General features: G+C 43.5%; 1 protein-coding gene across 4 annotated transcripts in view; it reads right to left on the bottom strand.

The window, feature by feature from the left end:
* Positions 1-2,063: 2,063 nt before the first annotated feature.
* ENTPD4 (ectonucleoside triphosphate diphosphohydrolase 4) overlaps positions 2,064-17,165 on the bottom strand; it is a 29,554-nt gene continuing 14,452 nt past the window's right edge. For 3 of the 4 annotated variants that reach the window (XM_039461111.2, XM_074384065.1, XM_039461112.2), the window contains 7 exons: positions 15,741-15,800; positions 15,304-15,458; positions 13,502-13,668; positions 10,363-10,687; positions 8,854-8,939; positions 7,810-7,971; positions 2,064-6,350 (listed from right to left, as the gene is read on the bottom strand). In XM_039461111.2, coding sequence (XP_039317045.1) covers positions 6,122-6,350; positions 7,810-7,971; positions 8,854-8,939; positions 10,363-10,687; positions 13,502-13,668; positions 15,304-15,458; positions 15,741-15,800 — 1,184 coding nt within the window. In that variant the 3' untranslated portion in view covers positions 2,064-6,121. The remainder of the gene's footprint in view (positions 6,351-7,809; positions 7,972-8,853; positions 8,940-10,362; positions 10,688-13,501; positions 13,669-15,303; positions 15,459-15,740; positions 15,801-17,165) is intronic. The other variant, XM_039461113.2, reaches the window with a different exon arrangement.

Below are 17,165 nucleotides of genomic sequence, written 5' to 3' on the forward strand. Positions count from 1 at the left end.
AGTCTGGTCCTTGGCTTTTAACTCTCATGTAATCACAGGCAAGAATAAGAAGATTGATATTTTCAGAACTGAACACTTCAAACTCTTGATTCTCATGAAGGCAAAAAAGGATGAAAGGTGGTATTCACACTCCCAATTAGAAGCCTGAGAGGACAGCAAGCCGGGACGGGACATTTTAGAAACAACACAATGAAAGATCCACATTGGGGATTCCAAAGCTGCTCCTTTGTGTTCTGATGATGACCTTGCCAGACCAGCTTTTCCCCTTCCAGTCAAACAGGGGCCACTGGAATCCCAATCCCTTGACAAAACACAAGATGCCTGAAATGTCTGATGACTGGCTGAACTGGAGGGAAAAAACCTCCTTTCACCTCCGTCTTTTGAGTTCACATATTTAAACAAGAAGCCTGTCTTTTGTGCCTGTCGCCATTGTGTTCAGTGAGGAGCTTTCAGTCCTGTACTCAGGGCAGACATCCTTCTGAAGGTCTAGCTTTCTTGTTTGCGCCTCTTCCACCAAACAGACACAGGCTGTTGACAGAAATGTTTAAGTGGCCATGAAGTCTGGAGCCCAGATATCATTCACCTGCCAAATGGTGTCACGGGTGAAGGGCAAAGATCGAAGGCCAAAGTGCCCCTAGTGTCCCTGCAGCAGGTCTCAGTCAACCTTAATGGATCTATTAATAGAAAGAGGGAGGACAGCACAGGGTAGGGGGGACTAGCCTGACTAAAAGCAAAAGAAAACACATCAACGACACACTCTTCTTTTGTTAGGAGGAAGTGGCATCAGAGGGCCACAGGCTCCCAGACGAGGCAGGGCCGGGAAGACTCCCACAGGATTGCCTTTCATCCTGACACGGATGCTCCAGGCAGACCACCACTCTCCTAAGGCGCGCTTTGGGATTAGTAGGGCACTCCTTTGTCTTTTCATGACGTTTCCAAAAGAAGACACTGTGACTCTGACAGAGGTGACCTGCACTTCTCTCCTCCCAACCCAGGGCAAGCACCACGACCCCTCTGTGCAAACCATTAGCGTTTCAGGATCTCAAAAAAACCTTACAGGGTACATGGCATTTCCTAGGACTAATGGAAACAGACTAAAAACAAAAACACAGAACCACAGCTTTTCAGACCTGCTAACATGGTTAGCTGCTGGAAACAGGCACTGACTTCTCCTCCACCAAGTGGAATAAACATTTAGATGTCTTTTGCCATCTTAGACATTTTAACATATTTGTACTCGGGCAAAAAGCCCTGTATTTATTGCACTGCCCCCAAAATTACTTAAGATCTGTTTTAATGCTGTGCCCTGTTTTCCTGGCGGTCAATGGCTTGAGCACCCTCTTGAGCTCACTTTGCTCGCTCTGTTCTCTCATTTTGTTTTCTGCTTCCCTCTCCTCTCAAAACTCTCAGGCCTTTATTTTTGTTGGTCCTAACAGCTGGTCCCCTTCCCTTCCCATCTGTCGCTATCATCTATTTTCAGGTTATGGCTCAGGCCCACCTCCTCCTCCAGGAGAACATCTATGTATTCCCCGATGGCTGAGAAACATGCTTATCGTCTAATGTCATTTTCCAGATCGGTAACGCGTAACATTAATAATGACACTCATAATTTTCTGGAAATAAGCCAAAGGCTCTAAGCTTAGATTGAAGGGCAAAATGGTATAATACAAAGTCAGCATTTGCTGTTACTATGAAATATGTAAGAGTTGGCTAATTTTATTTCTTTGTCTATACACAAGTAGGTCCTTAAAATGATGAACTTACAAATAGTCATCTCAGAGTGGCAATTTTTGTCGGCGAATGGCTTAACGTCACAAGTAGTGGGTTGGTCACTGCCTGTGAACGATCTGGTTTCTGAGCTGCAGAGCGTGTGGACTCCCTCTCAACAACCCACACAGTTGTGCTTCACTGTATTCACACCCAACACAACACATGCAAAGAGGGTGCGTCAGATTCAGACAATATATTCCATTGAATTCAGACTCAAGTTCAACTCATCCTTCTAATGAATAAGAAGATTCAAAGATGACAAGAAAACATCCCACACAGTCTATGGGCCACGGGATGATGAACTTTCATTTTATTGATTTTCAATACCCAAGTGTGCTAATTAAGGCTGCCACATTACAGCAAGTGACATGACACGTCAAGGACCTTCCAAGAGAATTACTCTTACTTTGGATGGAAGACATCACTTAAACAAAAAACGTTTAAAGATGCTCCCTTGCTTTTTATAATTCCTAACTATAAAACAGAATTTTAGTACAGAACAAAAGATTCTCCTTGGTTGGTCACATCATTCATTATTGAAAGGGAAACTCAGTATCAAAAGAAACAAAACACCAAAATAAATAAATAATTTACCGAAAGGTAGTTTTGCTGCATTGCACACGACCGCACAGAATTCTAAAGCTGATTGTTTTCTTAAAAGCGTGGAAAACTCATTTGCCATTTTTAGTTTCTTGCTAAGTGATACATGCTCCTTGTAAGGAAAACTACTCTGTGTAGGCCTCAGTTTAAAATGTAAATATCTGTTCATCCAGAGTTTGTTGCTCTAGAGTGCACAGGTGCGCAAACTGGTGGTGAAAAAGGGGCCTACCCAGCCTTCAGGGTGGCTGAGCAGGGGCCCCATGTCACTGGCCTCAGCCACCAGCAGCGCCTTCACTCTGCCCAGGTCAGAAAGCACTGCCTAGAGCCAGAGCTTAGGATGAACATGGGCAAAAAACACTGGACAGGTCCATGTGTCACTCTTCTACTGTAATGTCTCCAGAGGGACTGTGGAATCTCTGAGAACATCCCCTGGAGGAGGTTTAAAAATCAGAAGCCCATGATATGGCTATGAAACATAAGCATTTACTGCTAGCGTGTTTCTACCAAGATCAAACACAATACTTTTCTTTGGCAAAGCTTTGGGTAAGTTCCTAGTCCAATTTCTTGTTTTCTTTTTTTTTTTTTTGGTTGGAGAGGGAGTTTCACTCTTGTTGCCCAGGATGCAGTGCAACTGTGTGATCTTGGCTTACTACAACCTCCACCTCCTAGGTTCAAGTGATTCTCCTGCCTCAACCTCCCGAGTAGCTGGGATTATAGGCATGCGCCACGACACCTAATTTTGTATTTTTAGTAGAGATGGGGTTTCTCCATATTGGCCAGGCTGGTTTCGAACTCCCAACCTCAGGTGATGTGCCTGCCTTGGCCTCCCAGAGTGGTGGGATTACAGGCATCAGCCACCACGCCCGGCCTCTCTTCTGCTTTCTATAACAAGTACACAGAGTTTACTGCCTTCTCGGGCCAGCTCTTGACATGAATTCTTCTCTTGAGTTAAGCTCCTCCCTGGCTTGTCTCTCACCCACCCTGTATCTTAGAGAAAGCACCTGGCTGTCTTCACCTCCATGAGACCTTCTATGGAATGTGATTTGCTGTGACTGCAGACATCTCAACACAGCATAATGAACTCCCTTGAGTGGTCTCTTTAAAAAATTTTGAGGGGCAGGTTTCTTGGTTTGTTTGAAAATTCATCTTGAAAATAATCTAGAACCAAAAATAATATGTGAAATTCTGGTGCATAAACAAATATTTTAAGATTGAAGTTTGGTTATTTCTCTGTCCATCTCTTTGTGCCCACGAATGGAAACTACGTTTCTGATTGACGAGGATGCTGCTGTCTATACCATTTTCAGCACGGTTCTCACAAAGACCAGCAAACTTCTTCTGTAAATATTTTAGTAAATACTCTAGGCTTTACAGGCTACATACAGTGTGTCTGTTGCAGATTTGTCACCTTTTTTTCTTAGATAACTGCTTAAAAACGGCAAATCTACTACTGCCTCTCCGCTGGAGGAGTGAGGTTTTCTCAGCCCTTGTTTCAGGACCGTCGAGGATGTGACTAACTCTTTTATGCCCAGAGCTGGAAGGCGGGGAGTCCCCTAACCCCCTTGGGTACCCGTCTGCCCACTTCACCCCTTTGTGGTCCCTTCCTTTCCTTCGTTTTATCTCTGCCCGCTGACCCCTAGTGGCTCTGTCCCTAGCTCCCTGAAGCCTCCACCAATGACCCATGGCTCCTCTAGGAAAAGTGGCAGGGGGGTGGCCAAGACCAACTTACTAGGTAGCCAGAAGCCGGCCCCTTTTTTTAACAGCTTTGACCAGGCGTCCCCAAACTGCGGCCCCCTGAGGCCATTTATCCGGCCCCCCACCGCACTTCAGGAAGGGGCACCTCTTTCATTGGTGGTCAGTGAGAGGAGCACAGTATGTGGCGGCCCTCCAACGGTCTGAGGGACAGTGAACTGGCCCCCTGCGTAAAAAGTGTGGGGACGCCTGGCTTTGACCATGAAGCACAAATGCGATGCAGGCAAATCCAGACAGGCAGAGCCTCCTCAGGAGCCCGGTAACAACCTGGACAACCGTGAGACCCTGCGGCTGCACAAGGCACTGCTGGACATGAACCGGCTCCAGCCTCTGCCCCTGTGACAAACCTCTGCCTGGGTTCCCAGGCTGCTGGCAACATGCTTTTAAATCTAAGTGGAAGGAGCCATGCCCCCACAGCTCTTGCCTCAAGGATTAGTTAGATGCATTTTATCTTCCAGGGACAGGTTAAGCCGCACCTCGGGCAGTTTGAGCCATACTGGGACAGAATTTCCTTAGTCTTTTCTTCTGACCCCTCAGCAGAACTGCCCCTAGTGCTCAGTCGGTGGCAATACAGGCCTTTTCTCTCCTGTTCCTTCAAGCTCTTCTAGCCTCTCTGCCCAGTACCTGGTTGCAAAGCCACTTCCATATCCTCAGTTATCTGTTATAGCAACAACCCCACTTCTGGGTACTAATCTGCTACCAACTACATGAATTTAAGTGTTCTAGAGTTAGGGAACAGCACATACTGACACCTGCATAAAACAAACTGTACCTCAAACTGTACGAGAATTCCCCAAACTTCTAAACTAATAAATAGGTGAGAAACAACCAGTCTCACATATGCCAATCCAGTTGTCCTTTTTAGATTTTGGCTTAAAATGTCAAATTTGTTTCCTTCAAAATGTGAATTCACTTCCTGTGCTGGATGCAGACTCTTCCCTTCTGGATGTACGGTGGCACCGCCAAACACAGCCTCGGCCACAGCAGTTAAGGAAGAGCACTTGGCGGGCTATGCACGGGTTCTCCCAGTACAATGAAAAGCTGAGATAACTAAGTGGGTTGGGGAAACAGCAGTTGGAAGCTGGAAGAAACTGAGGCACAATTCAGCAAAAGCACTACCGTGAACTACTGAAGAACAAGAAGTGAGTATGTGCTCTAGTTCTAATAAAACCGAAACTGGTGAAACTTCAGGAATTTTCCAATTCTTTCAAAACCAAAGTGTTCTAATGCCACTGAAATATGGAATAAGGAGAGTAATGACCTATGGTCAGGAAAAGATAACAGTAACAAGGATTTTTCTAAATAAAATGAACGAGTAAATTCTGAAGTGCGTTTTTAGAGAACCGGCGCTGCCTTCCCTCACTCTGGTTCCTTGGGATTTTTCACACACTCACACAAAGCTCTGGTCCACAGTTCACTCTCACTTTTATAACTGGTTATCTCCTGGTGCCTCTATTTCTCTGTTTGGGATACAAATGATTTAAAAAATTTAACTCTGTAAAGAAAACATATACAGTAACAGACCTGAACAATAAATACAAAATAAACGTCACCTTCTTCAGGTTAGAGCTTTCAAGCTAGAGAGAAAAGAGGATTCTCATTTCAGGCAGTAAGTTTTTTGGTTCTATAAAAGCATCACTATTCAGTCCCCTCTCCTCTGAGAGAATGCGTCTTTCCACGTCCCTCCGGTATCAAAGTGCATTTGTTTAAATTTAACATTCCTTAAAGAAACCCCAGAAATCTCATTTATTTTTGGCAGATATCCTATGCAGCAAAAATCAAGTGAATTTCCCTCTTCCCCACTCCTCAATTTAAAGCTTTACCTAAAGTGGCCAAACACAGTACTTCTAGTCAGCAGGGCTTACAAACAATGGATTTTGTTTTTCTTTAGAGGAACAAAAAAGGGAAAGAAAAAACAAAACCAGAGGAAAAGAAAGAGGAGAAACCCTGAGGCAAAAATGGCTTTTCCTTTCGTGTCTTCGTGGAGCTGTGAGCCGGATCACAAGGTCCCGGCCGGGTTCTGGGCGGGAAGACCCTCCTCCATCCAGAGGGTGGCGGCCGAGCTGCTCCGGAGAGTGCGCCGGTGGATGCGCCTCAGCCGCAGCAGGTACAGCAGGATGGCCAGCAGCACCACCAGGAAGCAGCCAGAGAACAGGTAGTGGTTGTAGACAAAGGAGACGCCCCGCCAGTGGGTGTGACTGGCCCGGAAGGCCTCCTGCTGGATGTCTCTGCCCAAGTGAACACCAAACAACAAACAAGACAGTAAGCAAGGGAAGGGGTGGAAACAGTGCACAGGGCGATGGCAGAGCCCAGGCCCCAGAGCTGCACACAGAAACTGCAACCCGACCTCTAACTGAACCGAACAGCCCAACGCAGGAGACTTCCAAGTATCAATGAGATAACACATGAAAGTATACTCTGAAGTCATTATAATGTGGGTAACCAAAATCAGAGGAACTTAGAAGAGCCTTGAGGGTTTCGCTGACACACACAAGTCAACGTGGAATCAAACTGCATGCTTGTGATTAGTAATGCCCACGACTCACCATTTTTGCAGTTAACCCGGCCTAAAGTACTACTGAGAAATGCTCAATTAAATGGGGGCAGGGGGAAGCGAATATCTCATCTATCAGATAACCCAACCCGGGTGCTTACCACGGGTCAACTGACAGCAGATCTGCAAACGTGAGTGGGGAAAATGCACATCTTTGTTATACCCAAGCGCTGACTGAAGTTTAGCATTTCTCTGACCATGAATGCAGACAAAACCACTGTTAGCACTGGCAGCACCAGCAACTAACTTTGTTACTAATGAAAATCACAGATCTTTCACGTCACATTATAGTATCATCAGTGCCTCAAAATAGCACTGATGCTCATCACTACACTGAAATTACAGAAAATACTAATTCTGCTGCCAGATCCTGTTATTTAATGTGATAATAAAGAACACATATTACTGTATCACAAACTTGTTTTCTGTAAATTTTTTTTCCCCCAAGATGGGAGTCTTGCCCTGTCACCTAGGCTGGAGTGCAGTGGCATGATCTCAGTTGACTGCAACCTCTGCCTCCTAGGTTCAAGCAATTCTCCAGCCTCAGCCTCATGAATAGCTGGAATTTCAGGCAGGTGCCACCATACCTGACTCATTTCTGTATTTTTAATAGAGATGGGGTTTCACTGTGTTAGCCAGGAGGGTCTCGAACTCCTGACCTTCTGATTTGCTCACCTCGGCTTCCCAAAGTGCTGGGAATCCAGGCGTGAGCCATTGCACCCAGCCCTGTTTTCTGTAATATTTTAATAAGTACTATTTCAATATGATGGTTTCTTCTATAATCCTACGTATTTATGCACGCATTTAAAAACAGGATTTTGAGAAGAGACCTCAGTCATAAAGGTCAAGAACTCCAGAACGGACCTTTTTGCAGGGGTTGGGGAACAGACAGTTGAGAATAACCAAACATGGAGCAGTAGCACTGGAGTGCTGTGTATTATGGGATGGTAGGGTGGGAAGGGAGGAAACCCTTGTGGGGAGTGGGGGAAGACCAAAAGCAAGCATCACTGTCCCCACAATTCTGCTGTAGCTGGCTCTAACAGCAGCACTCCAAACAGCCACAAGCCACAGCTGCCACGAGGCGCTGCAGAAAAGCATCTTTGTGATTCTTGTTACCAAATTCACAGTCCTACCTTAATGGTAGAAAACGGGTCCTGTAGAGGATGGCTCCAAGGGTCCACTGAACCTCCCTGTCATAAACTTGCAAGGCAGTCTTTAGGTTTTTATAGTTGACAGGAAACGAAAAGCCCCGATGAAACACCTCAAACATCCATGCAGACTTGAAGCACTGATACCTACAGATGGTAAGCACGAAGGCCAGTCAGGCTGACTCGCTCTGCCAAGATGGCACCACACACACACAGACCTTCCCTCTGTGGACAGCTGTGGGGCGGGGCGGGGGCTTCCTTAGGCCAGGTCCCCCAAACCAACTGCCTGCGTTTCACATCCCTGGTCCCACAACACGGAGCAGTTCCCCTGTCAAAATCAATTAGGCATGAACCCAGTCTCGGCATAATGTCAGATATTCCTGAGACAGGTTTCTTTTCCCTCAGGCATTTCACCATGTACTCCTTGAATGAATAGCAGGTTCCAATCTTGCACCTCAGTTTATTATAAAATGAGATGGTAGGAAGGTTCTTTTCAGCTGTGATCTTCTACGACGCTAAATATTTATTAGAGATTTATTTTTTGCCAAGCCCTGTGCTAAGCAAGTAATAAGATACATTAATTAATAAGATATAGTGTCTGTCTGCAAGTGACCTACAATGAAAGGGGATTTTTAAAAAGCAACAGAAAAAGCAGAACATGAGAAATGCATTAGCAAGGTAAGATGAATTCTAGAGACTCAGAGAAAGGGATGAAGTCTGACTGAGGGGCAGAGGAACACTGGAAAGGGATGGCATCTGGCTGGACTTAGATGTCTGGGCAGGACTTGAACAAGCAAAGGTATGAACGGGGGAATTTCATCGGGAGGAGACAGTAAAAGTGACCCAAAAAAAGGGGTATGGAATACATCTAGGCACAAGTATTTGTCCCGTCTGAAACGGACCCAGAGCAGATGGGAAGAACAGTGAGTGAGGAGAAGATAGACTGAGGTCAGGGTATGGCAAGCTAGTGGTGCCAACACTGCATTAAGGTTCTAAGAGTGACCTGGGGCTTGGCCTTCTAGTACTTACTTAAGCCTGTGGAGGTCAGCATGAGAGGCATACAGTCCTCGGTCAAAGCGTTCTCGCAAAATGGACCACTTTGTTGCACAATAATCCTAAAAAAACATTAACCAAAAGAAATCACTAGTAAAGTCTTATTAAAATTCTCATTTTAAAAATAATTTACCAAATGTATATTTGTAACAAGCATATCCTTCCCACTAGGAAACACACAAGCTTAACTTACACAATGAATGCAGGACACACACACACTCAGGGAATGCTTACTGATTTGCAAACACAACGCTTTACCTTAACATTCTGCCCAGGGAATTGTTAAGAGAACTTTGCTGTCCACAACCAGCCTCTCTGAAACTGTTTCGTTTCTCCCTCCGTGACTATATAGTATGGGCATACATTTTTGGAAAAGTGAAGCAGTATTTTAGCTACCTCAAACTAAGTCCTCTGTCTGTGGAGGACACAGTACAAGCCACTAAGAAAATGATGATTATAGAAGGTTTTTGTCTTTAACAGAAGGGAAAGAGATCCCACTTTTCCTGAAGTTATTTGTAATACTTGTAGCTTCTACTGAGCACTGTGTAAGTGTGTCTTCTCAATGTAATACTTAACTCCTTGAGGTGGCTACCATCCCGACTTCTATTTAAAGGATGAAGACGCTGCTGAGAGAAGTGGGAGATGGCCCTGGGTGTGTGACAGGGAGCACAAGAGAAACACACCAGGCCTGCGCAAAGGGCTCGGCACAGGTGCTTCAGGAAGAGAAACGGCCGAGGGTGAGGAAAGCCAGCTGTCCGGCACGACTGCAGCCTACAATGCTCTGTGGCTGCATGGCTTTGAGAAACACCTGGGAGCTAAAACATCACACTGTGACTGATTACACTGGGGTGTATAGAAAAGGATGAACTGGTTAGATGGAGAAGTCCATGACTCCTAGGCTGCAGGGAGGGGGACTGGATGGTTGGTGATGCCATTAACCAAGACGGAACAGAATGGAGAGAAAATGGTGGGTTTGTCTGGAGTTGTGGAATGTAGCAGGCAGGGGTCAGGACTGAAGCCTCTTCTTGAGAGACAGCAGCAAATCCTGAGCATGGATGAGACCATCCAAGAACCTGAAGGTCAGGCGCCAAGAGTGGAAGTCTGGCATCACCAAAGTTTAAGGGGTGTCAGGAAGGCAGAGAGAACATGAGAACAGGAGTGTCCTGGCAGGTCAGGGAGGGGGAAGGCTAGCAGAACTGTCAGATGCAGCAAAGCAGAAAAGTGACATAAGAGACTAAAATTTGGAGGTAACTGACGACCAGGGTAGCTAGTAAGTGGGGGCAGAAGTCAGCTTACACTACATTTTTTATTTCTGCTGTGACTATTCAATCTCCCTCCAACCAAAGGGAACAGGATCCCAACATGCTGCAGTGCAGCCTTCCATATGCCGTCTTTCCCTGCAAGAGTGAAGGGAGGACATAACCTGTCTCTGTCCACAATGGTCTCTCAAAAGCATGCAGAGCAGATGGCGCCTCTCAAGGGTACCTTTGCAGCTTTAGTGAACTTAGCAGCATTGTAGTCTCCGCCCATGCGTAACACATCCTCGGTGCAGTAGTAGAATTCAGAAAAGCCATAGAATTCACTGTTCGGGAAGTGAATTGGAGGCTGGTAGATCCCATTGAGGGAAGTCTGGGTCTCGTTTGTTTTATTCATGAAAGGCTGGATAGTCTCTCGACACAGGTCAAAGTCTCCAGTCCCTCGTAGATAAAAGGTTTGTCCATTTTGCTGGATTTCATCTTTAATGTCTAAGGGTAGGCAGGGGTCCAGGTACGGCATATCAGGAGTCAGACCAGTCTGTTTACCCAGGAGCCTATGGCAAAAAAAGAAACTTCACTGTGAGTCCTAAAGAAAACTGTGTTTTGAAGAGGTAGCTGCGAACCACTGTTTCTCAGAATATGCTCTGTGGGCCATGAGACCTGCAGGACTGTGTTAACTGTGTCTGTGGGAACAGAAAAGGGTCTGAGATCATCAATTAGGAAAATAGGCACTCGAGACTTTCTTGGAGAGTTAGGATACAAACCTGCCTGCAGCAGACAGGTTACCTGAGTCCAGTTAAACAACCTATCTGCTTACCTGGCCATCCTGGCAACATGGCCTGATGTTCCCAGATGCCAGGCACAAGGCCATTGCGTTGCTGCCAGCCCCATTTCTGCCACTAGTGCTTGTGGTTTTACCTAATACAGTTGGATGGAATGCGACTGTGAAAATAGCTGGTCCTGGCAAAAGCAGGTCAGATGCTTTAGAAAACATGGCAAGTTACTAGAAAATTGTCAAACTAGGTATGGGCAAGATTTTTAAAACTGGGAAAAATCAGTAAAAGTCTAGATGGATTTGGTATCAAATTGCTTCGCAAATGTCTTTAATTCCTCAGTATTCTTTAAACAAAGACAAACTGGTATCTCCATGAGGAGTGCAGTGCATGCCGGAGAAAAGATGGGAGTCTAAAAACAAACCCCGGGGTTCAGAGCAAAAGATCAGCAAATGAATTCAAAATTTAAGACAGAATGTTTAAGGCCTGCCTCTATTTTTATGATTCTGTTTGAACTTATTTTTTCTTCATCAACTATGAGTCCCAGCTGCAGCAGACAGCAGTTTCCATTGTATGATAGATAGGCTCTGAGAAGCCCTGGAGAAAATAAATGTTAGCTTTGTTAACTGAAAGGCACTTGCTAATGAAATTTCTGGGAATGAACATGTCATTCTATTGTGTGTGCACACCTTCAAGCGACAAGAAACAGAGAAGAACTCACAAAATCTGAAATGATACTGGTGTTGGATGCTATGAAATCACAGGTGCCTGACAGGTGTTTCACTATTAGAGGTAAGCTTGGTCTGACAGTCGTTTTCACTTTTCACTTAAATGACAAGTTGTGTATTCCTCAGATCAGGGCTACTCATCATGCAGCTGAATGTAATAAATTAAGGTCTTTGCCATAAAAATGTTTCCTTAATTTAAAAAAGTTAATCACCGCTACAAACAGCAAAAAGATAAATGTGTACTTCAAGGCTCAGTTCATGGCATATGAAACGTTTGTAATTATTATAAAAGTCTGGCCAGGCATGGTGGCTCACAGCTTTAATCCCAGCATTCTGGGAGGCCGAGGTGGGTGTATCACCTGAGGTTGGGAGTTCAAGACCAGCCTGACCAACATGTAGAAACCCTGTCTCTACTAAAAATACAAAAATCCACCAGGTGTAGCAGCGCATGCCTGTAATCCCAGCTACTTGAGAGGCTGAAGCAGGAGAATCGCTTGAACACGGGAGGCAGAGGTTGCAGTGACCTGAAATTGTGCCATTATACTCTAGCCTGGGCAACAAGAGTGAAACTCCATCTTAAAAAAAAAAAAAAATGAAAAAACACTTCAAGAGTAGTCAGATATGTATTTCATGTTACTACTTTTAGTTGCCTTATATCTAAATTAAGGAGTACCACTAAACAGTCCATTATATAAAGCTTTCTGACATTAAAAGCAGTAAGTAAAAAGTAAGGTTTCAGAATAAGGCGTTCACTGAATCTGCAAAAATGTTTCAAGTGTCGTTTATAAAATATTTCCAGTTTAAGACTACTATAAAAATGATTATATCAAACTGTGCTAAATACCAATTAAAAATAGAAAACCATGGGGCTACCAATCTCATAATTAACACTATTCAGTTAACTTTTGGAAGAGATATAGAAAAAGGTTTTTATTGTTTTTCCTATTCACATACATGACGTTGTGGTAAACGTGGCACTGAATAGCTCCACCTTGGTCTTTTTTAAGGTTTAGGCCTTCACAGCTTTATTAAGATCACATTAATCAAGGACGTATACAATCTCTTCGCTCTGTGAATTAGGATTTTTTCCTCCTCAAAACTGTTTCATCACAATAAACAAATACAACACAGTAATAAATAGGATATCTTACATAACCCCATATTCAGATTTTTTATTGATCTAAATAGCTTTTCTGTTCTTACAGACGAATTTCAAATAAATAACTGCTATATACTTATAAAGTCAATTTAAACCAATACTGTTTTGTTTTATGTATTTTCTATACCACAATTCTACATAGACTCAGTTTTTAAAGTTTTATGGCTAATTTTAAAAGCCACTAACTCTGACTCTTCTAGATAATTTATTTCTCTCGAATAGTTCCCTTCACAATGGTTCCTACCCACTAATTAGCTGCACAGGCTGGTTCATCCATAGTCTCCAGAACATCACAAATTTCAATCTCCTTGTTGCTTCAGCAACAACAAGAGAACACACTTCCTGAGGCCTCCAGGACACCAGCTGTGCTCCAGATCCTGAGTTTCCCAAGGACTCTGAATCAGGGGTAGCATCATCCAGGGCTCCACACTATTCTACAGCCTGATGGTGAAATTTCTAATCCATCAGTTGGAGATGCAGGTGAGAGAGAGAGCAAGCACACACCTCCTTTAGGGCATGGTGGGACAGAAGGCCGAAGGCAGGACCCCATGTGCCTTCATTTTTCCCTGCTCAGCTAGTGGGGGAATAAAAATCTAACAGTGCAACACACTTTTGCTAATTGAGTTCTTCCCGCTTTGCCTGGGTCTGTTTTTCATGAGGAGAGACCTATGTTTGCAAGTGACTGCCAAGTAGTGAAAGGTGCTTTACCTGTTCTTTTGAATGGTGTTGGCAAATATTCTGTCTTCGTACCTCTGTCGAGCAGCATTGCCACCAAACCCAAGAAACGTGGCCACATAGACTCGATAAACATGCTCAGTCTGGTGAACATCACATCCCAAGTTAAATTCAGCTAACAAGTTTTTAGCTACTTCCTCCTGCAGACATAAGGATAACGAACTTTAATAGTTTAAACTACTTTAACCTTCTACCAGAAAGAAGGGTCTGAAAACAGTCTAAGGGGGACAAAATGTCTGCTTCTGCACTGCCCAAGGACCCTTCTGAGCATCCTTCATAATTTAATATGACAATTCTGATTTAGGAAATTTCAGATGGGGTGCAAATTTTTTATACTGTTAGGACTTTTTGAAAGAGGAAGTCAGCGAAATAGTTCATACCCTCTGATGTAATTTATTTATGGAATCCTATGCTGTGAAAATAAATCTAAACATGGATATGTTTCTACATGCAAAGACATCCGTTGTCATTCTATGACAGAAAAAACTAGATGTCATCTAAGTATGTAAGAGCAAGGGAAGGTTAATTACAGTAATCAATACCTTATGGAGAAACATGCTCATGCAATGTTAAATAAAGGACAAAAATCATATAAACTAAGATTATAACCATATTCTTTAAAACTACGAGTAGAAAAAAAAATGAAAAGAAATTCACCAAAAGGCTAACAATGGCTTTTTAAGATGATAAATCCATGGGAAATATTTAATCTTGATTTTTCAGTATTTTTTCCAAACATTCTTTCTATGTATCTTTTACTTTATATTGAGGGGGAAAAACATGATTTTTAACATGTACATAACAGTATCTAGAGGCAAGTCTAGAATGGGAGGTAGGAAACAAAAGTTGTTTGAATTTACAAAGCATTTTTCCAAGGACCTTAATAAAGATGTCAGTAACATTTATTGAGCACATACTAGCTGCCTGGCAGTGCATTAGATATACTGGATGCATTATCTCATTTAAACCTTCTACTAATCCATGGTGTAGGTAGTTTCACTGATGTTTACAGATGAAGAAAACAGCTCAAAGAAGGTACATGACTTGCGTAAGGTCCCACAACTAGTGAGGAGGAGAAGGATGAAGAAACCCAAGCCTGACCAGCTCCAAGGTCTCACTTGGAGCCTCCCCTCTAGGCTATGCTGCCTCCCACCTTCCAGGGGAAAATGCAGGAAGCTAGGCTTTGGTGTCAATTTATAGCTGAACACAAACAGAGTAATAAAGACATGTAGCAATTCAGAAATACATCTGGAAACCGTGCCAGGGTTCTCTAGACAAGGTTGCCCAGGCAGCATCTCAGAGGGCACAAATCAGGGTGAAGAACAGTGGGAGTAAATCCCCACTGAAAGACGTGGCAGCGGTGGATACAAACCTTCATCCTTCCCAAGGAAGCTCGAGTCTGAGCCATTAAAAAAAAGAATTTCCCCCAATTCTAACTGAAAAAATCAGATGTTATTATGTTACACGTTATAAAACCTGTTGAGAAAAGACATGATAGAAGAGAAAATATAAACAGAAACTCAAGCCCGTGACTGTGTATATACCAAAGAAAAACTCTACGGTCAGAAAACAAACCCGCTGATTTCAATGAACACACACAAGCGGCTCAGCTGAGGTCTGCCTTGCTCCTCCTGTCTCCGTTCTCCCGGGCTGAGAGGCGGCACCTCAGCAAGCACAGTAAAGATGTGTTCACACTCAGAAAACAAAACAAGAACGGTGGACACGTGTTAAATGAAAACCAAACCAAACAGAAGGAAATCTGTACAGATAATGACCTGCTGTGAGGACGCAAAGCTTACAGTTTTGGGGACTTCGTACGCTATCTGAGTCGACACGCCACCCATGTCGAGAATGCCCGCTGTCCTTTTACGGACAATGGCTTCGCTGCTTTCACTTCCAGGAATGTTAACTTCCACAACTGCCTCATCATCTGGAAAGAAGAGAAAGTGTTCACTGGAACAGAGCTCATCCAGAGAACTGTGTTCTTCTTTACAGTCACCTTCTTTTCACAGTCTATTTCAAGCACATTCGGGCAAACCCAGTCTATCCTCCCAACTAAAATCAAGTTGAATTGTGTTCAACTGCAGCTCCTCTCATTCTACTCCTACACGCTTAGAAATGTCACAAAGCTTAGCTCTTTTTTCAGCCTATGGATTAAACAGAAAAGCACCGATTTCCAACTAGACACATTCGTTGGAAACATGATACTTACCATCTTCAATATGCTCAAACCGTCCAAGGACAAAATTAATGCCAATCCAAGCATACACACCTATAGACATTTTACAGGGTGGAGAGAAGAAAAACAGTTTAAAAACATTTTGTGTAACTCTTATCAGTGCAGTCTGTACAAACGTCTCATTTATTTCACTCCCTGACAACCCGTAAAATCATCTGAAATAACACCTTGCTACTGATGTTTTTATTACTCCAAAAAGCTTTCCAAGATCTCTCAACTTTAATATTTTAGTTTTATACCATCTACATAGGTTGAAAATATAATACCCTAGGTGCTAGTTTTCTTTTGAAATTTAGTAGTTGTTTTAAAATACTGGAGTTTTCACTTTTATGATGTAAAACCTGTCAAGTCCAAGGTTTTAAAAATTCAAGGTATCAGTGGGATGCGGTGGCTCACACCTGTAATCCCAGCACTTTGGGAGGCTGAGGTGGGTAGATCATGAGGTCAAAAGATTGAGACCATCCTGGCCAACATGGTGAAACCCTGTCTCTACTAAAAATACAAAAATTAGCTGGGTGTGTTGGTGTGCACCTGTAGAACCAGCAACTTGGGAGGCTGAGGCAGGAAAATCATTTGAACTCAGGCAGTGGAGGTTGCAGTGAGCCGAGATTGTGCCAGCAACAGAGTGAGACTCCATCTCAAAAAAAAAAAAAAAAAAAAAAAAAAAAAAAAAAAATCAAGGTATCTTCTACTCTTTCCTTTCTCTCTCCATTCACTCAGCTGCCAAGTCTGATTCTATTTTCACATTCCCTACACCTGGTTTTCATTGTCACCTTGATCTGAACCATGGAGGGAGTAGGATAGCCCATCTAACCTATCCCTGCCCTACTCCTCTGTTGCAACCTGCTCTACCCTCTGCTACTGGATTGATCTACAGAACGAAGTCCAAATTCCTGGACTGACAATTGAAAATCCATCCAACCACTAACATTACTACCACTCCTTCCAGAAGGGCCATCATCCAGTCAAACCAAAACATCTGTGTTCCTCTGTCCACAGTGAATTCTTTCCAACCTGTACTGAGTCCAGTACTTTCTTCTGTCTGGCATGTGCTTCCTATGCTCCCTCAGAGCCCCACCCTTCCCATGCTCTGGCATGTTCTATATAAAACTATCCTTTCTCTTGAGGCACAGTTCAGATGTCACTTTGTCCATCATGGCCCTACTTGGGGGGAAAAAATGTCTCCCTCTTTCAAACTCCTGTGATATTTTTTCCTTATTTTTTTTTCTGGTACCTAAAACCCTCATAGAACAGCTAATTGTGGACCTCAGTTGTCGGTAAGCAGCTTAATGGCAATGTGTGAACTTCACCCCATTTTTGGATTCTCTACAGTGTCTTCCATATAGGAAGTATTAATGCTGGAATGACAGATGACTTTTGAAATACTTTTTGGTATAC

The sequence above is a fragment of the Saimiri boliviensis genome, chromosome 13, assembly GCF_048565385.1.
Source record: "Saimiri boliviensis isolate mSaiBol1 chromosome 13, mSaiBol1.pri, whole genome shotgun sequence".
Taxonomy (NCBI): Eukaryota; Metazoa; Chordata; class Mammalia; order Primates; family Cebidae; genus Saimiri; species Saimiri boliviensis.